General features: G+C 42.0%; 3 protein-coding genes and 1 pseudogene across 3 annotated transcripts; 2 read left to right on the forward strand and 2 right to left on the reverse strand.

The window, feature by feature from the left end:
- The first annotated feature begins 2,183 nt into the window (after positions 1 to 2,183).
- Positions 2,184 to 3,122, forward strand: LOC119922990 (olfactory receptor 1019-like). Its single transcript, XM_038742586.1, has one exon. It carries the CDS (start codon positions 2,184 to 2,186, stop codon positions 3,120 to 3,122), a length of 939 nt encoding a protein of 312 aa, XP_038598514.1.
- A 3,860-nt stretch (positions 3,123 to 6,982) lies between these two features.
- On the reverse strand, positions 6,983 to 13,088 carry LOC119922991 (annotated as a pseudogene).
- Positions 13,089 to 19,635: 6,547 nt separating this feature from the next.
- On the forward strand, positions 19,636 to 20,586 carry LOC119922984 (olfactory receptor 1020-like). The gene has a single exon (XM_038742583.1). The coding sequence runs from the start codon at positions 19,636 to 19,638 to the stop codon at positions 20,584 to 20,586; it is 951 nt and encodes a 316-aa protein (XP_038598511.1).
- A 4,664-nt stretch (positions 20,587 to 25,250) lies between these two features.
- LOC119923019 (olfactory receptor 1052-like) lies at positions 25,251 to 26,201 on the reverse strand. Its single transcript, XM_038742603.1, has one exon. The coding sequence runs from the start codon at positions 26,187 to 26,189 to the stop codon at positions 25,251 to 25,253; it is 939 nt and encodes a 312-aa protein (XP_038598531.1). The 5' UTR covers positions 26,190 to 26,201.
- Between the last annotated feature and the right edge of the window lie 1,353 nt (positions 26,202 to 27,554).

Raw genomic sequence — 27,554 nt, forward strand, 5'->3', positions numbered from 1 at the left:
AGCACTTACTATGTGCAAACCACTGTTCTAAGGGTTGATGTTTTTCTTTCTTTGGATGTTTGTTCATGGGTGTCTTTTTACTTTTTCTTTGTGCATCTGGGTGTTTCTCTGTGCACTAATTTCTGCTACCACACATGTTTTCGCTGTGTTTTTTTTGGCTAGAACACTGTTAGGGAATTAGAGAATGTTCTTCCAACAATGCGAGTCTGTTAAATACAGCATACAGTGATGCCAGATGAAAATGTGTCCCACACAGCTCCTGCCACAGTGCACATTACAATATGAGTTTTCCTTAACTCAGAGTTTGCAAGAAAGCAACCTCCCTCCATTATGAGACGACCGGGTTTATTTTTATTTATTTATTTTTTTTTGTGTGTGTGTGTGTGTGTAAATGTGTCTTCAAGGTTTGTAGCCAGGGTATGTCCCTCACCCAGCAGACCTCTCCAATCCCACTTTGGGGATTACTTGCATTTGGAGATCAGGATTTTGAGCTGCACACTCAGAGCTTCCTTTCATTCATTCGTTCATTAAATCGTATTTATTGAGCACTTACTGTGTGCTGAACACTGCACTTCCTTGGCTCCTTCCCTCCTGCCTCATGCTGCAGACACTGCAGCATGGGGTAGTGGATAGAAACCGGGCTTTGGAGGGGTTATGACCCAAAGGTCATGGATTCAAATCCCGGGTCCACCAGTTGTCAGCTGTGTGACCTTGGTCAAGTCACTTAACTTCTCTGGGCCTCAGTTCCCTCATCTGTAAAATGAGGATTAATGTGAGCCCCCCGTGGGACAGCATGAGCACCTTGTAACCTCCCCAGTGTTTAGAGCAGTGCTTGGCACATAGTAAGCACTCAATAAATGCCATTATTATTATTATTTGTCTGCTGTATGATCTTGGATAAATCACTTAACTTCTCTGTCCCTCAGTTACATCACCTGTAAAATGGGGATGAGACTGTGAGCCCCACGTGGGACAGGGACTGTGTCCAACCCAATATGCTTGTATCCACCCCAGCGCTTATTGCAGTGCCTGGCACATAGTAAGTGCTAAACAAATACCAGAATTATTATTATTATTTGTGCAGTTGCTGCTCACAATAGCCAAGTCTTCCCCTGCCACTCCTGAATGTGCTTCCCTAATTCTGATGGCTGGGTTTGTAGTGACAGTAGCAGATACTTGCGGCTTAAATTTCCCTCCTCGGGCTCTCTGTCACTTGCTGGGGATCAAATCCCAGTTTCCAGCTATTTCTCTTAGAATGCCTTACAAGAGTATCTGGAGTACATTAAAGTCTCAGTTCTTCCCTAGAGGTATTGCAATGCAAGCTGGATATTGATTCTAAGTATAGTTTTCCTTTAAGGCAAAGGAAGGACCAAAGACAGTCATTGTTGAGGAAAGCTGATATAATAATAATAAATAATAATAATAATAATAATAATAATAATGGCATTTGTTAAGCGCTTACTATGTGCAAAGCACTGTTCTAAGCACTGGACACTGTTCTAAGCACTGGATAGCGAGGAGAGCAGGAAGATACCAACCTGCACATGGTTAAATCCTATGAATCAAGCACATTTCTCATTTCATAAAGCATGCAGTTGCTGTAATGATTTCCAGGGAAGACACATAAGCTCAGCAAGGACATTCTGTTAACACCATTCATTCATTTATTCACTCATATTTATTGAGCATTTACTGTGTGCAGAGCACTGTACTAAGCACTTGGGAAGTACAAGTCGGCAACATATAGAGACGGTCCCTACCCAACAACGGGCTCACAGTCTAGAAGGGGGAGACAGACAACAAAACATAACATTTGGACAGGTGTCAAGCCGTCAGAACAAATAGAATTAAAGCTAAATGCACATCATTAACAAAATAAATAGAATAGTAAATATGTACAAGTAAAGTAAATAGAGTAATAAATCTGTACAAACATATATACAGGTGCTGTGGGGAGGGGAAGGAGGTAGGGCTGGGGGTGATGAGAAGGAGGAGAGGAAAAAGGAGGCTCAGTGTGGGAAGGCCTCTTGGAGGAGGTGAGCTCTCAGTAGGGCTTTGAAGGGAGAAAGGGAGGACACCAGTGAGTCACAGACAGTTCCATTAGGGTAAACTCTCTGGCCAAATTTGGCTCCATTCTAATGATAAACTGCTTCTTCCTAGTTCCAAGGGGCACGACAGAATAAATGGAAGAGAAGAACTGTACCAGAGTGACTGAGTTTATTCTTTTGGGATTTACGGACCACCCAGACTTACAGTTTATAATCTTTCTGCTGTTTTGTGCCATCTATCTCGTTACTGTGGTGGGGAATCTGACCATCGCCTTGTTGATCAAGATGAGTTCCCAGCTTCACACCCCCATGTATTTTTTCCTCAGCAATCTGTCTCTCTTAGATGTCAGTTATTCTTCTATCATTGCTCCTAAAATGATTGCCAGCTACCTTCTGGCCAAAAAGGTGATATCGTTTGCAGAATGTGCAACCCAGTTTTTCTTGTTCTCCCTAGCTGCTAATGCTGAACTTTACCTGTTGGCTGTAATGGCCTATGATAGGTTCGTTGCCATTTGTAAACCATTGCGTTATACCATTTTGATGTCCAAGAAAAGCTGCATCCTCTGGGTAGCCAACTTGTATCTCTGCGCTTCTGTGAATGCAATAGCCCACACTAGTGCCTTGTTCAGGTTGTCCTTCTGCAGCTCAAATATTATCAACCATTTTTTCTGTGACATCCCTCCTCTCCTCGCCATCTCCTCCTCGGTTACCCACACGGCAGCACTGGTCCATTTCATCTTTGCCACCATCGCTATCGTAAGCACCATCCTGGCCATTCTCCTGTCCTATGCATACATCACGGCTGCAATCCTGAAGATCCGTTCCACTGAAGGGAGATGCAAAGCCTTTTTCACTTGTGCTTCCCACCTAATGGCTGTGTCCATTCTGTACGGGACTTTGATTTTCATGTACATATGTCCCATCTCCAGCCTATCGGCATACCAGATCAAAGTAATGTCCATGTTTTATTCCTTGGTGATTCCCATGTTGAATCCCCTGATCTATAGTGTGAGGAACAAAGAGGTGAAAGAGGCCCTGAAAAAGACTCTACGCTGGAAACTGTCCCTATTTTAATGTAACTGTAGCATTTTAATGTTGTTTCCTTTACTACATATTACCAGGTAAAGGACTCGAGAAGCAGTGTGAGTCAGTGGAAATTCACTGGCTTTGGAGTCAGAGGTCATGGGTTCAAATCCCAGCTCCGCCAATTGTCAGCTGTGTGACTTAAGGCAAGTCACTTAACTTCTCTGTGCCTCAGTTACCTCATCTGTAAAATGGGGATTAAGACTGTGAGCCCCCCGTGGGACAACCTGATCACCTTGTAACCTCCTCAGTGCTTAGAACAGTGCTTTGCACATAGTAAGCACTTAATAAATGCCATTATTATTATTATTATTATTATTACTAAGAAAAGATCTATTTTTTTACTCTGGGATGCAGTAATATTACAGTCTTTGAGAATATATATTCAATGTTATGTCTTCAAGTATATTATAAATTTCTTATTTATTTCCTGTTTGTTCATGTATATCACATGCAGCCTATGGTTATATGACTGTTCTCAATCCTCTTAGTATTTCTCGTATAAATTGTAAACTCCTTGAAATATTTATGGCCACACAAATATCTTTTTAAAATGAATATGTCAATAGTATTTACTGAGTGCTTAGTCTGTGCAGAGCACTGTACTAAGATCTGATCTCTGATCTCAAGGTGTTTACAATCTACTTGGGAAAACAGACTCCAATATAAATTACAGGTAGAAGGAAGCAATAAGTACAATAGAGTCTAAAATTCATAAGTGCAATGGAGGATGTAAGGACCCAAGTGATTAATTGATGTGGAAGATCTGAAGTAATATTTGAGGGGGATATGGGGCTCATCTTTTCTTATGCCGTCAAGTCGTTTCTGACCCATAGCGACACGATGGACACATCTCTCCCAGAACACCCTCCATCTGCAATCATTCTGTTACTGTATCCATAGAGTTTTCTTGGTAAAAATATGGAAGTGGTTTACTATTGCTGCCTTCCATGCAGTAAAATCAAGTCTGCCCTCGACTATCTCTATGCTACCGCTGCCCAGCATGGCACTTAGTACAGTGCTCTGCATGCAGTAAGCACTCAATAAATATGATTGAATGAATGAACGAATGGGTGAGTTTGACTTGTAGCAGGTTGCCTTCCAGTCACTAGCCACTGCCCACGCTAGGAATGGATAGGTCTCTGCTTGACTCTTCCTCCCGTAACTGAGATTGGTAGAGTATTACCTGGAAACTCTCCAGGCGTGACCCTGAGAGAGGGGATATAGGGCAAGGAGTTGAAAAATTAATTAGGGAAGAACTTCAGGAGAAGATACGATTTTAGGGGGCTTTTGAAAATGACAAAAACAGTAATCTGCCATATGTTGAAGGTGGGATGGAATTCCAGGCTGAGCAGAGGGCAAAAGTGAAGATTCAGTAGTGACAAGTAGGAAGCACAGTGCTTAGGTTGGTTTGAGAGGAGCAAAATATGCAAACTGGGCTGTTGTGGGAGAACAAGGATAAGCAGGGTGGGAGAGCTAGTTGAGTGACTTTTAACCAAGAGGAATGGGTAGCCACTGGAAGTTTATAAGGAGTGGGGAGATATGCCCAGAATAATGTTTCAGAAAAAGGACCTGGGCAACAGAATGAAATATGGACTTTCTAAAGGGAGAGAATGGAGGCTGGTTGGGGCTGGGAAGAGGCTGATACAGTAATCAAATCAGGGTAGGACCAAGGTGGTGGAAGTTTGGGAAAGAAGGGGTAGATTCTGGAAATATTTGCTTCCTGCAGGGATGGGAAGAACACCACAGGATTTAATGCAAGAGGAAGTGCTATTGTTTCTAAATATAGAGGCCCTTCTTGTGGATGCTCTCTGTGGCACTACTAAGATAGAATAAAAAAACTAACTTTAGAAGAAAAAATGTACAAAATAATATTTCATTTTAAAAAAGCAAACGTGTAAAACTCTGTTCATTGAACACCTATCTTCTCTTTCCTAAGTCCCCTGCCCCAGAGTTCATTTTCAGTAGGGATAAAAGAATGCAGGAGGAGATGGTTACCAGGGACCCAGCAGGAAAGAAGAGATGGATGGTGAGTAAATATCAGTGCCAGTAAAGACATTCCCTCTCAGATGTCTTCAATAGTCTTGTATGTGTATTGAATGGGCTGTGTTTAATTGTTGGATTGGGAGCAACAAACCTTCTTTATTCCTTTCCAACCCAGCCATCTGCACCTCTCTAGAGCAGGTTTCAGTCAGTGGTCCCATCTACCCTGGGCTAAAGATCTCAGTATCGTGGGGATGGGAGAGTTGGGAAAGGAAAGGACAAGGGAGAAGCAGAGGGCTTAGTGGAAATAGCACAGACCGGGAGCCAGAGGATCTGGGTTCTGATCTTGGCTCGGCCACGTTTCTGCTGTATGACTTTGGCCAAGTCTCTGTTTTCAGTTAGCTCATCTGAAAAATGTGGGTTAAGACCGTGACTCCAATGTGAGACATGGGCTATGTCCAACTTGATTAGCTTGTACCAACCCTGGCACTTTATAAAGTGCCTGCAACGTAGTAAATACTTAACAAATACCATTTTAAAAAATAAGGGTAATGTAGGTGAACAGTCCAGATTGGAAAATCGGGTCTTGCCCAGTAAACTACTCATCTCCATTGTCACTACCTCAAAGATCTCAAAGAGGAAAAATTATATCCTTCCAATCTGAAGGATGGTCATATTCATTCCCTTCCTGTCTGTCTCTCCTCCCCACCTTCATTTTTTTAGCGATTATGAGCTTTCTCCTGCCCAGATATGTGATCTAAGGCAAGAGCTAGAGAGCCACTCTCCTCTGCTTTGAGTTAGTGTTTGGGGATAGAAAGAAAATGAAAAGTGAGTCAAAATGTTTTTGAGCATCTATTCATTCATCATTCATTCAGTCATATTTATTGAGCGCTTACTGTGTACAGAGCACTGTACTCATGTATTCACATTTATTTACCGAAAACCTAATTTAATGGAATAATTGACCCTTACAATATTTTATATTTGGAGATTCTCAGCTTCACATCCACGCAGCTTGGCATAGTGGATAAACAGCATGGCCCAGTGGATAGTGCAAGGACCTGGGAATCAGAAAGACCTGGGGTTGCATACCTGCTCCACCACTTGTTACTGTGGTACCTCGGGCAGGGCACTTAACATCTCTGCACCACAGTTTTCTCAACTGTAAAATGGGGATTAATACTGTGAGCCAAATGGAAGATCTGGATGGTATCCAACCTGCTTATCTTGTATCTACCTCCAGTATTTAGTACAGTGCCTGGCACATAGTGAATGCGTAAGAAAAGAAAAAAAATAAAAATAAAGCATTGGTCTGAGACAGTCGAGACTGATTTGAGGAGCAGCATGGCCTAATGGAAAGAAGGACTTGAGAGTCAGATGACCTGGCTTCTAATCCCCGCTCTGCCACTTGTCTGCTGTGTGACCTTTACTTTTCTATGCCTCAGATGTTTCATCTGTCAAATAGGGATTAAGACTGTGAGCCTTATGTGGGACAGAGACTGTGTTTCACCTAATTATTATGTACCTACCCCAATGCTTAGTACAGTGTCTGACACGTTGTAAGTGCTTAACAAGTACCATTAAAAAAATATTGTATTCATTGCTCTTAGTATCTGAATATCAGTCATTAGTGTTTCTGCAGGGAGGAAGGAAGCAAAGTTGTGTGTTCATCTTATCTTTGTTGGTTTTGACTAGTCACAAACAGCCCAGTTTCCTTTCATTTCAACCAAGTAGGTTCCACCCTTACCCAAATTTCCAACAGTGTTGTTCCATTAAGCTCGTTGTACTCCAAAAATAATATTAAAGCCCAATAAAGTGAGAAATAGAAGCAAACAGTTCATATTCCACAATCTTAAAAAGCAAGGGCGTTAAAGAAGGTCTTTCAGTAGCAAACACCCAATGGAAATTTGATAGACACTGTTATCATACAGGCCACACTAAGAACGAGAGACCACCTTATGAATCAAATGAGAATATATTGTATGTAGAGCACTGTATGAAGCAGTTGGGAGGGTTTCATAGAGAAATCATAATCCCTGCCTTCAGAAATCTCAAAGTCTAGCAAGGGGGACAGACTCTAAAGTAAATTACCCGGCAGAACTGGAGTTCAAAGATGTGTACACAAATAATAATGATGGTATTTGTTAAGTGCTTACTATGCACCAAGCACTGTTCTAAGCACTTGGGGTGGGGTATACAAGGTAATCAGGTTGTCCCACATAGGGCTTACAGACTTAATCCCCATTTTACAGATGAGAGAACTGAGGCACAGAGAAGTTAAGTGACTTGTCCAAAGTCACATAGCTGATAAGTGGCAGAGTCAGGATTAGGATCCATGACCTCTGTCTCCCAAACCTGAGCTCTTTCCACACAAATGCAGCTGGGAATGTGAGTTCCCCAAATGCTTAGATGACACAGTAGTGCTGAAATAGCATTTGGGAGGAAATGACATGGTGAGAAGAGAAATTAATTGGAAAAGGCCTCCTGGAGGAGGAGGTAGTTCAAAAGGGCTTTGGAAAGGCAGAGCCGAGGTCTGATATATTTGTAAGAAGAGGGAGTTCCTTGCAGAATAAAGGATATGAACAGTAAGTTAGAGGTTTGAGAGTTAATAAGGGGAAATAGTGAGAAAATAAACTTAAAATAATAATAATAACAATCACAATAACAATATAATAAAAGAAACAGTGCCCAACCAGATTATCTTGTACCTATCCCAGTGCTTAGAAAAGTGTGCGGCCCATAGTAAGCAATTAACAAATAAAATTAAAAAAAAAATAAAACAAAGAGTGAAAGCTGAGGTATAGTTGAAAAAGTGAGTGAATAATTAAGGAGAAAGCTGGTGAAGTGTTTTAAATCAAATGGTCAGGTGTTTGCTCTATGAGGAGTGGACTGGATAAGCACTGAAGATTTTTGAGAAGTAGAGAGATGTGCAGAAGGATGTTTAGATAAGTGATCCAGACAGCAGATCGAAGTGAGGCTGTAAGCCCAGTGTGGGCAGGGATTGTCTCAATCTTTATTGCTGAATTGTACTTTCCAAGCTCTTAGTGCAGTTCTCTGCAAACAATAAGCACTCAATAAATATGATTGAGTGAAAGTATGGACTGGAGAGGGGTGAGAATGAAGGCAGGGAGATCAGTGAGGAGGCTGATGTGGTAATCAAGCCACAATGTGGCTGTTGGATCGTGAGGAAGGGTGAACCCAAGTAATGTTTTGGATGAAAAACTCACAGGGTCTGCAGAGTTGAGAGTGAGAAGTCAAGGAAATTACTAAGACTGTGAATTTCAGAAACAGGGAGGATAACAGTGTTATAAATTATGATGGAAAATATAGGTGGCAGAGCAAATTTGAGAGGAGAGATGAGTTCAGTTTAAGGTAAATTGAGTTTAAGGTACCAGTGAGACTCCATGTGGTTAGAGGTGCCTTGGAGGCAGGAGGAAATGTAAGATTGTAGACACGGAGGTAGGGACTAACAAGAATTTGGGAGCCAGCTGCTTGAAGGTGGTATCTGAAACCATGGGAGTGGGTGAGATCCCCAAGTAAGTGAGTGTAAAGTGAGAAGAGAAGGGAACCCAAACCAGAATCTTAGGGGATACCTATAATGAGGAGGTTGGGGAGGAAGAAGAGCCAGCTAAAAATACTGAGAAGGAATGACCAGAGGAATCAAAGGAGAACCAGGAGAGATTGGAATCAATAAAACCAAGGTTGTATAATATATACATATAGAAGAAAGGTGTGGTCTACAGTGTCAAAAACAGCTAGGTGATTAGTCTACAATAGCTTTGGCATTATCAGTGACCTTGTAGAGTACAGTCTCAGTGGAATGAAGAGGATGGAAACAAGATTATGGAATGTCAAGAGTAGAATTGGAAAAGAGGGAGTGGAGGAATGGGAGCAAGTCTTCACTTGAAGACCGGTCACTAAAAAGGAGGTGTCACTATGGAGTCTACCCATTTCTGGCAGACTGAGCCAAGCACTAGCTCTCTGTGTTGCACTAAACTCCAGGTGAGGCAAAAATGGCACAGCTGAAGGGATCCCTTTTGCTCTTTCCTTGACAAAGCTGAGGCAAAGCCACACAACAACGTGGGAGCTGCAAGTGACATGCTGTTATTGCTGTTGCTTCATTGGTTGAGGTAATTCACATATTTTGCTTCGTTGTCTGTCTCCTCCTTCTAGACTGTGAGCCCATTGTTGGGTAGGGACCGTCTCTATAGGCTGCCGACTTGTACTACCCAAGCACTTAGTACAGTGCTCTGCACACAGTAAGCGCTCAATAGATACGACTGAATGAATGAATGAAAGAATAACTACATTTCAATGACAATAATTGTGGTATTAAGCACTTACTATGTGCTTATGAGAAGTAGTATGGTCTAGTGGATAGAGAATGCGGCTGAGAGTCGGAATAACCTGGGTTATAATCCCAGTTCTGCCACTGTCTGCAGAATGACCTTGGGCAAATCACTTCACTTCTCTGTGGCTCAGTTACCTCATCTGTAAAATGAGGATTAAGACTCTGAATCCCATGTGGGACACATACTATGACAAACTTGATTTATTTGTATCTACCGCAGCACTTAGTACAGTGCATGGCATATAATAAGCATTTAACAAATACCATAAAAAATGTGCCAAGAACTGTATTAAGCACGGAGGTAGATATAAGATAATTAGGTCCCACATGGGGCTCCAAGTCTAAGTAAGAAGGAGAAGCAGCGTGGCTCAGGTGAAAGAGCAAGTGCTGGGGAGCCAGAGGTCGTGGGTTCTAATCCCGGCTCCACCACTTGTCAGCTGTGTGACCTTGGGCAAGTCACTTCACTTCTCTGGGCCTCAGTTCTCTCATCTGTAAAATGGGGATGAAGCCTGTGAGCACCACATGGGACAACCTGATTACCCTGTATCTACCCCGGTGCTTAGAACAGTGCTTGCCACATAGTAAGCTTAACATATACCAACATTATTATTATTGAAAGGTACTCAACCTGCATTTTGCAGATGAGGGAACTGTGACACAGAGAACTGAAGTGACTCACCCAAGGTCACAAATCAGGTACATACTGGAGCAGAGATTAGAATCCAGGTTCTCAGACTTCCAGGCCAATGCTCTTTCCACTAGGCAACACTGCTTCTCTAAATCCTCAAATTTTAAAAGAGAATTGCCCCATGATCATTTTAACCCATATAAGCCCGACAGCCTGCATATCTTAATATCACCTGGCACTCGACATCAAGAGCTGAAAAATTTGTTCCCTCCTCCACTAGAGTCACTAACTTTGCATCTGCCCATTCATTGAAAATATATTTGGGCATGTCACTTCACTTCTCTGTGCCTCAGTTCCCTCATCTGTACAATGGGGATTAAGACTGTGAGCCCCCCGTGGGACAACCTGATCACCTTGTAACCTCCCCAGTGCTTAGAACAGTGCTTTGTACATAGTAAGCGCTTAATAAATGTCATCATTATTATTATATTTTTCTCTGCACCATCCTTCTCAAAACCTCCTGGGCTTTCTTGTTCCCTAGGCTGCAAATCAAGAGATTCAGGATGGGTAGCAAGAGAGTCCGCCTCTCGGAGTCACACCTGGAGCATTTCCAGTACTCTACCAGTCTCAGCTACTGGAGGGAGAGTCAAGCAGAGGCATACTCATTCCATTCCTAGCTTTGGCAGTGGCTAGCTAGTGGAAGGCAACCTGCTACAAATCAAAACTCACCCATGCTGGACAGCAGCGACACGGGAGAGAGTTGAGGGCAGAGACTAGAGTTTACCGCGAGAAGCAGAGTGGCTCAGTGGAAAGAGCATGGGCTTTGGAATCAAAGGTCATGGGTTTGAATCCCAGCTCTACCAATTGTCAGCTTTGTGACATTGGACAAGTCACTTAACATCTCTGTGCCTCAGTTACCTCATCTGTAAAATGGAGATTAAGATTGTGAACCCCCTGTGGGACAACCTGATCACCTTGTAACCTCCCCAGCGCTTAGAACAGTGCTTTGCATATAGTAAGCGCTTAATAAATGCCATTATTATTATTACTACGCAGAGGGCTGCAGTGGTAAGCCACTTCCATATTTTTACCAAGAAAACTCTATGGATATACTACCAGAAGGATGGCAGATGGATAGCAGGGCATTCTGGGAGAGATGTGTCGGTGGTGTCGCTATGGGTGGGAAACAATTCGACGGCAAAAGACAAGACAGGAACAAGAGAGTAAAAAACACAGAAGCTATTTTGGCCTGAGCCAATGGACAGGTGAAAGTTGGATGAAAATATGCAAATATTATTGTTCCGTAGAAAATGGTGACCACTGTCAGGTGGGACGCACAGGTGGAAAAGGCTTTGTGCCTGCCTTTGGAATCCTTAGGATGGTGGAGAGAATACATACATAGGAGCTGATTGCCATCTGAAAGGTGATCACTGTAATGGCCCCAGAGAAAATCAAGAGCAAGATGTAGGTTTCAGAATAGGAGAGTTTGAACAGTAATGGGATGTCACAGAAGTAATGATTAATGATATTAGGTCCGCAGAAAGACAAACTCAGTAAACCAGTCGTATGCGTAAGTGAATTCAAAAAGCCCATTAAGTAGAATCCAGTCACCAGATATATACAGGCCTTTAGGGTCACAGTGCCTCTGTAGTGAAGTGGGTAGCAAAATAGGTAAATATTGGTCGGAAGCCATCACAGCCAGCAGAAGACACTCTGTGGTTATGAGCGTGTTGAAACAGGAATATTGGAGGATACACCCTGTGTACAATATGACTCTCCTCTCTGAGGTGAAGTTCACCAGCATCTTGAGAGTGAAAACTGATGAAGAGCAGAAATACAAGAAAGCCAGGTGACCGAGGAAAAATACTGGGGGGAATGAAGCTGGGAATGATCATCCAGAGATTTTTCACCACAGTTACCAAATAAATCAAAAGAAACAGCACAAAAAAGGTCATTCTCAAGCCAGGGTTATCTGTCAGCCCCAAGAGAATGAATTGACTTATCACAGTATCAAACCCTTTAACCATTTATGAGACTTCACCAAACGATACCTTCCAGAATAAGAAAAGAGATCAGATCAATCATCAGGTAAGGGGCCACGGATTAAATCTTAAATCTCACCTAAGTTGCAATAATAATTATAATAATTTTGTTATTTGTCAGTGCTTACTGTGTGTCAAGCCCTGTTCTAAGCGCTTAGAAGAGTGCCTGACACATAGTAAGCACGTAACTAATACGGAGCATGGCCTAGTGGAAAGAGCACGAGCTTGGGAGTCTGAGGACGTGGGTTCCAACCCTGGCTCCGCCACTTGTCTGCTGCGTGAGCTTGGGCAAGTCATTTAACTTTTCTGTGCCTCAGTTACCTCATCTGTAAAATGCGGATTAAGACTGTGGACTCCACGTTTCGGAACTGGAGAGTTTGAACAATAACGGGATGTCGCAGAAGTAACGACTAATAACATTAGGTCCACAGAAAGACAAACTCAGTAAACTACTCATATGCGTAAGTGAATTCAAAAATCCCATTAAGTAGAATCCAGTCACCAGATATATACAGGCCTTTAGGGTCACACAGTGCCTCTGTAGTGAAGTGGGTAGCAAATAGCTAAATATTGCTTAATCCAGTAGAATGGGGATTCAGACTGTGAGCCCCATGTGGGACAACCTTATTACCTTGTATCTACCAGCGCTTCAAATAGTGCTTGGTACCCAATAAGTGCTTAGCAGATATCATTATTATTACTGTTATTATAGACATACCAACTCTAATGTATCCTCCCAAGTGCTCAGTATTGTGCTCTGCACACTGTAAGCACTCAAAGTCCCATTGATTGATTGATGTTAAAAAAATACCACTCATGTTAATAGGCAAATGCGCTTGCCCCAGAATGCTCAGATCCTGGAGTCCCCTGATCAAGACCAACAGCTTCATAGAGGAAATGGAAACACACACCACCACGGATATTGGTCTAGAGTAGCCAGCCATGGCCAGCATGTTCGACCTCTTGGAGATGGGAGGGATAAAGAAGTGGAGCCGAGAAGATGACTATCACCCCAGCAAGTGAAGTGTTCTGTGCCAGAGATGAAGAAGGGACATTCTTCAAAAAATAGAAAGTTCCAGAGATGCTTCCAGATTGCTCATCTCAATCCGGTAAAGGTAGTTTTCTCAAATGACAAGGTGTGGTTTCTGTTTCTGCTTCTCTTCCGCCACCCCCCACGATAAACAGAGTCCCCCTAAATGCCAAAATAAAAAAGGAACTTTTCCTGACCCCCTCATCTGATTAGGGAACTTGCTGAAAGGAGATTATCCTCTTTTCCTCACAGTGAAAATTAAATGCACATTTGTGGATTTTTTGCCATGCTAAAAAAAAATCTTGTTTGTCTTTCTTTTCAGGAAGGATGGAGAGGGGAAACAGATTAAACAGATAATAAGAATGGGAAATCTGGTAGGAGGAGAACAGGGAGAAAATCCAGGGCAAGTCTCAGGTTTGACTGCAACTCCATAATTGGAACACTTTTTAAACGTTAAGCCACCCTCAAAGCCTTATTAAAAGCACATCTCTTCCAAGAGGTTTTCCTCGACTAGGCCCTCATTTAAATTTATCCCGCTCATTTCCGTATAGCTCTTGCATTTGTGTTTGAGCACATTATCCACCCCTCTGTCAGCCCCACAGCACTTTTGTACTTATGGGTAGTCACATGCCATAGTGGATAGACACATGCCTGGGAGTCAGAAGGGAATGGATTCTAATCCTGGCTCTGCCATTTGTCTGGTGTGTGACCTTGGGCGAGTCACTTCACTTCTCTATGCCTGTTACGTCATCTGTAAAATGAGTACTGAGGCTGTGAGACCCACATGGGATAGGGACTGTCGATTTACTTGTATTCACCCCAGCTCTTAGTATATTGCCTGGCACATTGTAAGCACTTAACAAAGTGTGGCTCAGTGGAAACAGCCCAGGCTTGGGAGTCATTGGTCATGGGTTCTAATCCTGGCTCTGCCACAAAATAATACTACTACTAATAATAATAATGGTATTTGTTAAGCACTTACTATGTGCAAAGCACTGGTCTAAGCACTGGGGGGATACAAGGTGATCAGGTTGTCCCATGTGGGGCTCGCAGTCTTAATCCCCATTTTACAGATGAGGGAACTGAGGCACAGAGAAGTTTAGTGACCTGCCCAAAGTCACACAGCTGACAATTGGCAGAGCCGGGATTTGAACCCATGACATCTGACTCCAAAGCCTATGCTCTTTCCACTGAGCCACACTGAATGTCTGCTGTGTGACCTTGGGCAAGCTTATTCATTCATTCAATCATATTTATTAAGCACTTACTGTGTGTACAGCGCTTGGGAAGTACAAGTTGGCAACACATAGAGACAGTCCCTATCCAACAGCGGGCTCACTTAGCCTCTCTAAGCCTCAGTTACCTCATCTTTAAAATGGGTATGAAGACTGTGAGCCCCACGTGGGACAACCTGATCACCTTACATCCTCACCTTGTATCCCTCCCAGCGCTTAGAACAGTGCTTTGCACATAGTAAGTGCTTAACAAATGCCATTATTATTATTATTAGTAGTAGTATCAGTAATTTATTTACTTATATTAATGCCTGTCTCCCCATCTAGACTGTAAACCCGTTGTGGCAGGGAACATGTCTACCAACTGTGATACACCCTACTCTCCCTAGTGTTTAGTATAGTGTTTTGCACATAGTAACCACTCAGTAAATACAGTTGATGGATTGATTTCAATATCAACAACCCTTCACTCTGCAGGAGGCGAATTAATTGACTAGGACATTTTTCCTCTTCCTCCAACCCTCCATACCTGTGTGATATTGACAGACCTGGATAAAGGATGTCAGAGGGAAGAAAGGGGAGTCAGAGTGGAATGGGCAATCAGCAAAAGAAAAGTACAGCCAAGTCCTTGGAGTGAGGGAAAATATTTCCAGGACATTTGTAGAGAAGAGATGTGGGCAATGACTTGATTTCCTGAGCTATCCATTCAGGGAAGGAAATTCATTCAATTGTATTTATTGAGTGCTTACTGTGTGCCGAGCACTGTACTAAGCGTTTGGGAAGTACAAGTCGGCAACATATAGAGACGGTCCCTACACAACAACGGGTTCATAGAAAGCTCGGGATACTTTATTTTTGTGTGAATTGAATCAAAGTGGCAAAAATTTAAAGTTCATTTCCTTCCCATAGCATTAATAACAAAGTTCCTTCACCCCAGTGTCCCAGATTTCAAAATATTCACTTTGATAAAAGAATGCATATGTTTGAAACCCCGCCAATCTCTTAAGTTGTTCAAATAGTTCCCCATGTGTTTGCTAGAAGTTCTCATTTCAGATGTACCTAGGCATTTCTAAGCCAAGACGGGGCTGTCTTTCTTTCCTTCACCATTCCCATTTCTATTTAAAGTCTCCTACTAAACCGTGATCACTGGACCTCAACTCTGCTGCACATAAAATCAGACTCCCACTTGGAACAGCCCTATTCTCACTGCACTAAAACACTGTTATTAATGTCAACAATCCCCTCACTAGGTTATTTAACTTTTATAAGCTATTAACTCGGCGGTAACAATATGCATCTCTTTGGAAAATAAGTATTTGCTTTTATCGTGTAATTCAGTTTCAAGGAAATGAATCTTTTTTCCTACCTGATCCTACCTAATTCTTCTAGAAAGACTATTTCCAAGTGATTGTAGAAGAAATTTGATATATTTCTGCAGTTCGGACCCAAATGAACCTCATTTGAGGTTTTATGGGCCTCAAATGAACAGGGTTCACCTGATGCTGACCAAGATTTCGTTTTTGCTACCTTATGTATAGAGGAGAGTGGCTTAATAATAATAATAATAATAATGACATTTATTAAGCACTTACTATGTGCAAAGCACTGTTCTAAGCACTGGGGAGGATACAAGGTGATCAGGTTGTCCCCTGGGGGGTTCAAAGTCTTAATCCCCATTTTACAGATGAGGGAACTGAGGCCCAGAGAAATTAAGTGACTTGCCCCAACTCACACAGCTGACAATTGGTGGAGCCAGGATTTGAACCCATGACCTCTGATTCCAAAGCCCGTGCTCTTTTCCACCGAGCCACACAGCTTCTCTAATGGGAAGAGCACGGGCTTGGGAGCCAGAGGTCGTGGGTTCTAATCCCGCCTCCTCCACTTGTCAGCTGGGTAAGTTTGGGCAAGTCACTTCACTATGCCTCAGTTACCTCATCTGTAAAATGGGGATTAAGACTGTGAGCCCCAAGTGGGACAACCTAACTACCCCAGCACTTAGAACAGAGCTTGGCACATAGTAAGTGTTAAACAAATATCATTATTATTATTTTGGCTCCGCATTTATACATGGTTTAGGGATGATTGGGGTGTGAATCTCTAGTGATTTGTCAAGTTTTGATTTTACACTAAACATTTTCCTGATTATGAACAGTTAGAGCTAGGTCTGGGAATAAGAAGTCACAAATACACTGCCACTTCCAGATGCGGTGCTTTCATTCTTTCATCAGCTTTCAAGAAAATTGCTCCATATTTTGTTGGCATAGAAATCGAAGGGAAGAGACCTAAGTCTACAATTAGATGAAAGCCATGTTGTCCCTGAAACCTTGCCATTCATTCTACTGGTGGTGATAACAGATTAATTGGAGTTTGTCAGTGCTATGTATTTATTGGATAGTAAGAGATAGTCTTCTAGACTGTGAGCCCACTGTTGGGTAGGGACCGTCTCTATATGTTGCCAACTTGTACTTCCCAAGCTCTTAGTACAGTGCTCTGCACACAGTAAGTGCTCAATAAATATGATTGATTGATTGATTGATAGTAGAAATTTCAGGAGAAGGAGAACAATTAAAATGAGAAACCTCATCTAGCCTAAATCATGACAGGTTGGTATATGTATATATATGCATAGAAGCACAATCATTCAATCACGGTGTTTATTGAGTGCTTACTAATCTGCAAAGCACTCTACTAAGGGCAAAAACACACACTCCCAAACACACACACACACACACACACACACACACACACACACACACACACACACACACACACAAATCTTTTGGAATAAAGGATGCTTTTACTGACTTTGATTTTTTTTCTGTCAAAATTCAGTAGTGTTCCTGGTAAGAGAAATATGATGAAAAATCCCTGATTATCCTATCATGCATCCACCCCAAGACTTAGCACAATATTGGCACAGAGGAAATTCCTAACATTTATATCAGAGTTTTATGATTAGTTGCAATAACAATAATAGTAATAATAATGATGCCTTCTACCTCATATGCATGTAAAGATTGTAAAGGGTGGGGAGTAGTTTTTTCCAGGAAGAGGTCATGCCTGAACATTGCTATCACCTTAGGGCAGAGTTGAGCAGAAGTGCTTCCTTCATTGATCTCCCCTGAATCTAATATAGGTCACCTGTCCTTTTGAATTTGAGTCTTCTTCCAAAATCCTAGCACTTTACCAAATTGCTTTTCCCCTCTCTAGAGAAATCAGTGAACAGATCTTGCTATAGGAGCTTTTTACCTCCCTCAGATGAATGAACAAATCCCCAGAAAGTGACAAGACTGGCCAACTAGGGAATTGAATGTGAATAAAAGGGACTGAATATGCTTAAACAGATATAGACTCACTGATGTAAATATAGATTCATATATATCATGTGCTGTGGTGGGTGTAAAATATCAGGAGATGCCACGATTAGATTAAAGAGGTTTCCAATCAAGGTTTTCTTGGATTATCATCCTTTGTTTTACTGGTATCAGGATCGGCATCTGACCAAGAAGTTCAGTTTATCCATGAATGTGAAAAGGTATGGCTTGTCAAGACTTTAAAATTAATATTCAAAGGATGTCATGGGTCACTATCTACAGGGAAAAGTCAAAGGATTAGGTGGTTTATCTTATTAATTGGGATATAATCCTATCAGAAATGTGTTTAACTTCCAAAATAGTCAGAATAAAAGCACTCCAGGGAAGTGATTCGGTTTCCTCATCTGTAAAATGGTGATTCGACACCTGTTCTCCCTCATACTTAAACTGTAACCCTGATTTGGGCAGGGGTTGTGTCTGACCTAAATACCTTGTATCTACCCCAACAGTTAGTGCAGTGCTTGGCACCTAATCAGAGCTCAACAAATACCATCATTATTATCACTGTATTATTGTTACTAATATGGCTATTATTATTATTATTATTGATTTTGAAGTGAAAGAAGGGAAAAATGAGGGAAAACCTAAAGCAAATCCAAATTCCAGGTACAATGGTCCAAATACTCAAGTGCCTCTCATTTTATAACTTCTTTTGCCAAACAAACAAGTGAATTCTGATCAACAAGTTTCTGAAGATGTGTACTCCCAGCACATAGTCTTCCCCAAGACTGTGACCCAACGGAAGCAGCCAGGCCCCAGGTCTTAATATTTAAAGGTCTCCACCTCAGGATTTCTGGGATGACAGGACTTTTGCTTCCTGGAAAATGTAGTTTCCTAAGGGAGGAGGTTCCCAGTTCCTTTTCCTGTTTCCCCTCAGTCCATTAATTCCACCTCCACCGTTATAACAACCAGCATGGCTAATAATAGATATTACCTTTTATTTTATCCTCAGGACAAGGAAAAAAGAAACCTAGAACAGAATGTCCCCGATTGGCCACATTTTCTCAATCGTGGGCTTAGAGGGACACATTACCTCTTTCTAGACCAGTAGGGGATCATGTGGAACTCTTCCCACCTCACCATGGTTGTATTCAGGAAATAATTCTGTCCTTATTCAAACAGTGATTACTTAGCTTCTGGAGCACTGAACAATGTTTAGGGTTAGGGATAAATGCTAAAGATGGGGCTCAATTTTCCTATAGATTTTGAAGAGCAAGTTCAGTCTGGCCTTGACATAGGCCGAGGATTTTTGCCCATAAGAGAGTAAGGAAATGGTGTCCAAATTCAGCTCCCTGACCGAGGCCATCAGCATCTCAGAAGTGAATCCTATTACTTCGTTAAGTAGGAGTATTAACTGAGAACTTCCTATGGGCAGAACACTGTATCATGGAGGATGAGAGAATACAAAAGAAGAATTAGAAGACACTATAACACTTCTTAAATATTTCTTTCCCCCCATACATTAAGCCTCATTTGAGGATAGTACTACTAGTTGTAGAAGTAGTAGTGGTAGTAGCAGTGTAGTAGTAATGAGAGTAGAAATAGTATTTATTAAGTGCTTACTGTGTTTAAAGCACTGTACTAAGCTCTGGTAACGAGTATACAGCTGGGAATTAGGCATGGAGAACAGTGGGAGAAGAGCACTTCCTTAAAAATAAGCATGAAAAGGGGAGAGAAATCCACTCATTCTAAATTTTTGTTTTGAGCTTAAATGCATCGTAGGATGTGAATCCTTGGAGAGCAACTGAATTAAGAATCTGTTGTATCAAGACTCTGCTGTTCTCACCCACACTCACTTAGCAAGTACCCAACTAATATTGCATTGTTCCTTCCGTCCCCGTAGTTACTGAAGATGGCATTGATGGCAGAAGGAAATCTCACCATGTGGAATGAGTTTATCCTTTTGGGACTAACTGACCGAGTGGATCTGCAGGTGGCCCTCTTTCTGTTTTTTCTCATGGCCTATATTGTCACCGTGGTAGGTAACCTTGGGATGACGATGCTGATCAAGATTGAGCCCCAACTTCACACCCCCATGTACTTTTTCCTCAGCAATTTATCTTTTGTCGATTTCTGTTACTCATCATGCATCACTCCCAGGATGCTAATGACCTTCTTGTCAGAAACCAAAGCCATTTCTTTTATTGGGTGTGCGTCCCAAGCTTATTCCTTTGGGGCATTTGCAACCACTGAGGTATTCCTTCTGGCTGTGATGGCATATGATCGATATGTGGCCATCTGCCACCCACTGCTCTATAGAGTCATTGTATCCCCCAGAGTCTGTGTTGTCCTGGTATCAATTACTTACTTTGGTGCTTTTGCAAATTCACTTATTCATACCTATCTTACATTTAGATTGTCATTCTGCCAATCCAATGTGATCAATAATTTCTTCTGTGAAATTCCACTAATGTTACAACTCTCTTGTTCAGATACGAGCATCAATTTCCTACTGATGTTTATCTGTGCTACTTTTAATAGCTTGAGCACACTCTGGACTATCCTGATCTCTTATATTTGCATTCTTGCTGCCATCCTAAGGGCCCACTCTAGAGAGGGGAAACAGAAAGCCTTCTCCACTTGTGCTTCCCACCTGACTGCTGTTTTCATTTTATATGGGACCCTGATCATCATGTATCTTCAGCCACATTCAAACTCTTCCCTGAATCAGAACGGATTGGTCTCCATGTTTTATACTGTGTTCATCCCCTTGCTGAATCCTCTGATCTACAGCTTGAGAAACAAAGAAGTGAAAAGTGCCTTTAGGAAAGTAATGGAGATGAAGGTGCTTTCTCTGGTTTTTGATGATTAAAAGTGGTACTCAGAGTAAATCCCTTTTCTGCTTAGAATGTGTCAAAAATATTGACACTTTTTCTCCTAAACCAGAAATAAATCAATGTCTTGGGAATATCTTAGTCTTCCAAAATGCATGATAGTTATAATTGTATGATCAGTTTCTTCCTCCCACTAGTCCTTCCTTATGCTCTCTCTCTCTCTCTTTCACTCTCTCTCTCTTTCCCTCTCTCCGTCTCGCTCTCTCCTTCTCTCTCTCTTCCTGAGGAACTATGCCTCCATTCTTGAGGGAAGAGGAAAAAAAAATCACTATTTCCTGAGTCTGCATATGACATACCCAATGTGATTTTAAATTTCTGAATGTCCCTAATGAAACCTGTTTCATTCACCAGTTATCAATAGGGGGGTATGCTGCTGGTTCTTGGCAATACAGTTCTACTCAGAAGTTCACTTAAAAGGTGAAAAGTTGAGGAAAACTAGATAGAGTAGTTTTTCTCTCTCTTAATAGCACCTACTTTTATTCATTCATAATAATAATAATAATAATAATGGCATTTATTAAGTGCTTATTATGTGCAAAGCACTGTTCTAAGCACTGGTGAGGTTACAATGTGATCAGGTTGTCCCACAGGGGGCTCACAGTCTTAATCCCCATTTTACAGATGAGGTAACTGAGGCACAGAGAAGTTAAGTGACTTGCCCAAAGTCACACAGCTGACAATTGGCAGAGCCGGGATTTGAACCCATGACCTCTGACTCCAAAGCCCATGCTCTTTCCACTGAGCCACGCTGCTTCTCTATTCATTCATTCATTCATTCATTCAATCATCTTGATGGAGCACTTACTGTGTGCAGAGCACTGTACTAAGAGCTTGGAAAGTTCAATTCAGCAACAGATAGAGACAATCCCTACCCCATCTACCTCCCAATGTATTAGAAAGATGTGCTGTTGATGCCATGTGATTAAATGTTATTTAGTTGTCCTTTGGGTTCAAAGATGGAATTTGTATGGATGCACACACCAGCCTGGATTGGCTACCACTGGCATCTCCTTATAGTCCAATATCACAGTGACTCCTTTGAGGTTCTGCTTCACTATGGTTTAAAACAGTTAATCTGTCTCCCCTTCTTACAGTTGCCCTATTTAGGCACCCAAGAGAAACAGCCGCTTAGGTATCTTCCTGATAATCATTCTTCTTTCATATTCTACCCAGAAAAGTTGAAATTGAATAAATAGGTCTTCAATACTGAAACACCAACTGCATTCCAGGACCTTGCCTTCTGTAATCTTGGATGGCTGTTTGTTATGAAGTAGAAGTGCTTGATATGAAAGGTGATGTATACGTGATTTTGATGAAACTGCTTGAGGAGCTGGATATGTTACCTTTGGGAATCCTAGATTTCCCCTCCCCTTGGTCTCATCAGCAGATTCAGACCTGGATGTTCACAGTTCTATCATCTATTGATTTACAGTGTAAGCCCCTTGTGGGCTGGAAACATGTCATTTCTTTATTTTGTACTTTCCAAGAACTTAAAAAATCGTTCAGCACTCAGTGGACTCTCAATAAATGCTATTACCACTACTAAAAGGAATAATATTGATTATTGTCTTTGTTCCCTTACAGAGAAGCATGAGCTTCTGTGTTTTGGGTTCAGTTTTCTTTCAATTCTCATGTGCAGGCGCTTTTTTTTTCATACAGCATGTTCTCAATAAATACCATTGATTGATTAAGTGGGGATTGGATAAAGAACCATGTCTTTCACAGGAAGAATGGTTCATGATTGAAATTTCCTCATGGCAAGAGCTTTCCCATTTATTTCTGTACGTTCCCAAGCACCTAGAAAACAGAGTAGGTGTTCAGTGAATAATACCAATGACACCAGTCCATCTACCAGTAAATAAAAGGTACACTGATGATATTCTGTAGAGAAAGATTGAGGAACGTGTTCCTTAAAGAAGAGTTTGAATCCAAAATAAAATTCATTGTGTTAAATATGACTGTTATCAAGTTCCTCTATCAGACCCCTAATTCAGAGTAATTATTTTCCCAGTACCTCACAAATCATGAATTTAACAAAACAATCTAATTGCATGTCATAAAATGAGCATTCATTCAGTCAATAAATCAATAGTATTTATTCAGCACTTACTGAGGGCGGAGAAATGTAATACCACGGTAATAATAAATATTATTAGGGTCTCACCACAGTAGGAACACACTGGCAGACTGGCTGGGCCACCCAGCTCTGTTTCCAAGGGAGCAAGAACATTGCTGAGTATGCCCATGCAGGCCACCTAGGTTCTCCTAGCATTTCATACTTATTTATGCCCATCCTCAGAATTTACATATGAATATTAATTATTATTATCATTATTACTGTTAATAATGATAATAATAATGATAAATGTATTTGTTAAGCACTTACTATGTACCAGGCACTGTACTAAGCACATTGGGATAGACACTAGATAAGCTCCACAATCTAAGTCGAATAATAATAATAATGATGTCATTTAGTAAGCGCTTACTATGTGCAAAGCACTTTTCTAAGCACTGGGGAGGTTACAAGGTGATCAGATTGTCCCACGTGGGGCTCACAGTCTTAATCCCCATTTTACAGATGAGGTTACTGAGGCACAGAGAAGTGAAGTGACTTGCCCAAAGTCACACAGCTGACAAGTGGCAGAGCCTGGATTTGAACCCATGACCTCTGACTCCAAAGCCCGTGCTCTTTCCACTGAGCCATGCTGCTTCTCTAAGTTGAAGGGAAGACAGGGACCAAACCCCCTTTTGCTGGTAAGGGAACTGAGGCACAGAGAAGTTAAGTGACTTGTCCAAGGACAAACAGTAGAAAATTGGCAGAGTAAGGATTAATATCCAGGTCCTCTGACCCCCAGACCTAGAAGATAATGCTCTTTCCATTAGGCCACATGGCTTCTTTTCATTCATTTCTTCCGATTATTCTATTTGTCAATATTTTTATGTCTGTCTCCCCTTTTACAGTGGAAACTCATTGTGCCTCAACATTCTGTTGTATAGCCACCAATCCACGGTATTTATTAAGTGCTTACTGTGTGAAGAGCACTGTACTAAACACTAGGAAAGTACAATATAGTAGACTTTGTAGATGTGATCCCGTCCCAAAAGCAGCTTCCAGTCTACAGGGGAAGACAGACATTAAAATAAATTGCAGATAGGGGAAATGGAGTATAAGGATATTTTATATTGCCCCCTGGCACCTAGAGAGCTCTCAGTAAGTACTATCACTGCTATCAGTCAATCAACTGATGGTATTTATTGATTGACCCCTGTGTACAGAGCATGAAGCAGCGTGGCTCAGTGGAAAGAGCCCGGGCTTTGGAGTCAGAGGTCATGGGTTCAAATCCCAGCTCCGCCACTTGTCAGCTGTGTGACTTTGGGAAAGTCACTTCACTTCTCTGTGCCTCAGTTCACTCATCTGTAAACTGGGGATTAAGACTGTGAGCACCACGTGGGACAACCTGATCACCTTGTAACCCCTCAGTGCTTAGAACAGTGCTTTGCATGTAGTAAGTGCTTAATAAATGCCATCGTTTTTATTATCATTATTATTTTATATTGCCCCCTGGCACCTAGGGAGCTCTCAGTAGGTACTATTACTATCAATCAACTGATGGCATTTATTGAGTGCCTCCTGTGTACAGAGCATTGTAATAAGCATTTGGGAGAGTACAATAATAATAATAATGATGATGGCATTTTCTAAGCACTTACTATGTGCAAATCACTGTACTAAGCGCTGGGGAGGTTAAAAGGTGATCAGGTTGTCCCATGGGGGGAGCTCACAGTCTTAATCCCCATTTTACAGATGTGGTAACTGAGGTCCAGAGAAGTGAATTGACTTGCCCAAAGTCACACAGCTGACAACTGATGGAGTTGGGATTTGAAGCCATGACCTATGACTCCAAAGCCCAAGCTCTTTCCACTGCGCCATGCTGCTTTTCTAATAATGATGATGGCATTTATTAAGCGCTTACTATGTGCAAAGCACTGTTCTAAGCTCTGGGGAGGTTACAAGGTGATTAGGTTGTCCCACGGGGGGCTCACAGTCTTAATCCCCATTTTACAGATGAGGGAACTGAGGCCCAGAGAAGTGAAGTGACTTGCCCAAAGTCACACAGCTGACAACTGGTGGAGTCGGGATTTGAACCCCTGACCTCTGACTTCAAAGCCCGGGCTCTTTCCTCTGAGCCACACTGCTTCTTCTACAACAGAGTTGGTGGTCATAGCCACTGCCCTCAAGGAATGTACAGACTACAGCTACTAGTTGGACTATGCTTCTTCGTAGGCTCCAGGCTACTGGTTGTCCCAAACACATTTAGATAAAGGAAAGTCAGCTTTTTGGCTCATATTATTCGGACTGCCAGGAGGTGGATGGGCTGGTGTTGAGGAGGGGGTAATAATAATGATAATAATAATAATAATAATAATAATAATAATAATAGTATTGAAGCATTGTGGGGGTGGAGAAAGAGTATCCTCTCTCCTCAGGTCAGTCTCAGCTCCTCCTCTGCAGATAGGGCAGAACTGAACTTCCTGAACTTGAAACAATCCTCTCTTACAGATCTGAAATATGTATTTGCCAAAGACATCATCGTAATTCAATTAACAGGAACACCTTCTCGACCCCATCGTAATTCAATTAACAGGAACACCTTCTCGACCCCATTGCTCGTTTCACCGCATCTTTCACCTCCTTGTTTCTCAGACTGTAAATCAGGGGGTTCAACATGGGGATCACAAGAGTGTAAAACACGGAAACTACTTTCTCTTGCTCCAGAGAATACCGGGAATGGGGCTGGATGTAACTAAAGCTTGTGGATCCGTAAAACAGTGTCACGGCAGTCAGGTGGGAGGCGCAGGTGGAGAAGGCTCTGCGCCTCCCTGATGCGGAACGGATCTTCAGGATGGCGGTGACAATGAAGACGTAGGAGAGGAAGATGGTCAGAAAGGTGAGCAGGGCGATGACTCCTGAGAAAATCAAAAGCAGCAGCTCGTTTCTGGAGGTGTCTGAACACGCGAGCTTCAGCAGCGGCGGCAGATCACAGAAGAAGTGGCTGATGACATTAGGCCCACAGAAGGCTAAGCCTGCCAACCCAATTGTGTGGGTCAGGGAGTTAATCAGTCCCCCTATGTAGGAGCCCACCACCAAGCTAACGCAGAGTCTTTTGGTCATGACGGCCATGTAAAGCAGTGGGTTAACGATGGCCGCGTAGCGATTGTAGGCCATCACGGCCAACAGGCAACCTTCGGTGGTGAGCAGCAAGACAAATACAAAATACTGTACAATGCAAGCGGGGAGTGAGATCGTTCCTCTTTCAACAAAGAAGTGGGCCAGCATCTGCGGAGCAAATACTGATGAATAACAGTCATCTACAAATGACAAAGAACTGAGGAAGAAGTACATGGGCGTGTGCAGTTTGGAATCCATTCGAATTAACACGACCATGCCGATGTTTCCCAGCAGGGAAAGAGCATAGTTTACTAAGAACACCAGAAAAAAGATGACCTTCAGCTCAGCACAATCCGTCAGCCCCAAAAGAATGAACTCTGTGATTTTTGTGATATTCTCTGGAGCCATGGATTTGGGTTTTTTTACAGTCTCTGCCAGAAGAAGATTAGAGAAATTGGAATTATGGAAGAAGAAAATGCTTTTAACCAATCAATCAATGTATTTACTGAGTGTTTATTGTGTACGGAAAACACTATATTAAGTGCTCACAAGACTATAACAGAGGTGCTAGACATGTTTCCTGCCCACAAGTGGCTTTTACTAGAGTGAGACAGACATTAACATAAAAAAGTATATGTGCATAAGTACTATGGGACTGGCATTTCAGATGTGAAATCAAACTTCACGCTATTCAAGCGAGTCAGCTTAAGCTATATTTTTTCACTGAAAATCTGTCTACCTGTTCTTTACTCATAATGCCTAGATGCAGAAAATTGGACAGTGTTCTAACCAGTTCTATATTCATTCATTCAATCGTATTTATTGAGCGCTTACTGTGTGCAGAGCACTGTACTAAGCGCTTGGGAAGTACAAGTTGGCAACATACAGAGGTGGCCCCTACCCAACAATGGGCTCACAGTCTAGAAGGGAGAGACAGACAACAAAACAAAACATGTGGACAGGTGTCAAGTCATCAGAATAAATAGAAATAAAGCTAGATGCATATCATTAACAAAATCAATAGAATAGTAAATATGTACAAGTAAAATAAATAGAGTAATAAATCTGTACAAACATATATAGAGGTGTTGTGGGGAGGGGAAGGAGGTCGGGTGGGGAGGATGGGGAGGAGGAGAGGAAAAAGGGGGCTCAGTCTGGGAAGGCTTTCTGGAGGAGGTGAGCTCTCAGTAGGGCTTTGAAGGGAGGAATAGAGCTAGCTTGGCGGATGGGCAGAGGGAGGGCATTCCGGGCCAGGGGGAGGACGTGGGCCAGGGAGTGGTCATATTCGTCAAGCCAAGAAAGAGAAGCTGCAGTAGTGGCAGTAGCAGTATTTTATTAATGAAGTGTATATAGCTATAATTCTATTTATTCTGATGGTATTGACACCTGTCTACTTGTTTTCTTTTTGTTGTCTGTCTCCCCCTTCTGGACCATGAGCCCGTTGTTGGGTAGGGACCGTCTCTATATGTTGCCAACTTGTACTTCCCTAGCGCTTAGTCCAATGCTCTGCACACAGTAAGCACTTAATACGATTGAATGAATGAAATGAATGGCAAGGGCACATATTTGGGAGTCGGAGGACGTGAGTTCTAATCCTGGCTCCATCACTTGCTTTGCTGTGTGACATTGGACAAGGCATTTAACTTCTCTGTGCCTCAGTTACCTGATCTGTAAAATGGGGATTATGACTGTAAACCCGACGTGGGACAACTTGATTACCTTGTGTCTACCACAGCGCTTAGAACAGTGCTGGGCACATAGTCATAGTAACTG

Source organism: Tachyglossus aculeatus, unplaced genomic scaffold (genome assembly GCF_015852505.1).
Source record: "Tachyglossus aculeatus isolate mTacAcu1 unplaced genomic scaffold, mTacAcu1.pri scaffold_136_arrow_ctg1, whole genome shotgun sequence".
NCBI classification, from domain to species: Eukaryota; Metazoa; Chordata; class Mammalia; order Monotremata; family Tachyglossidae; genus Tachyglossus; species Tachyglossus aculeatus.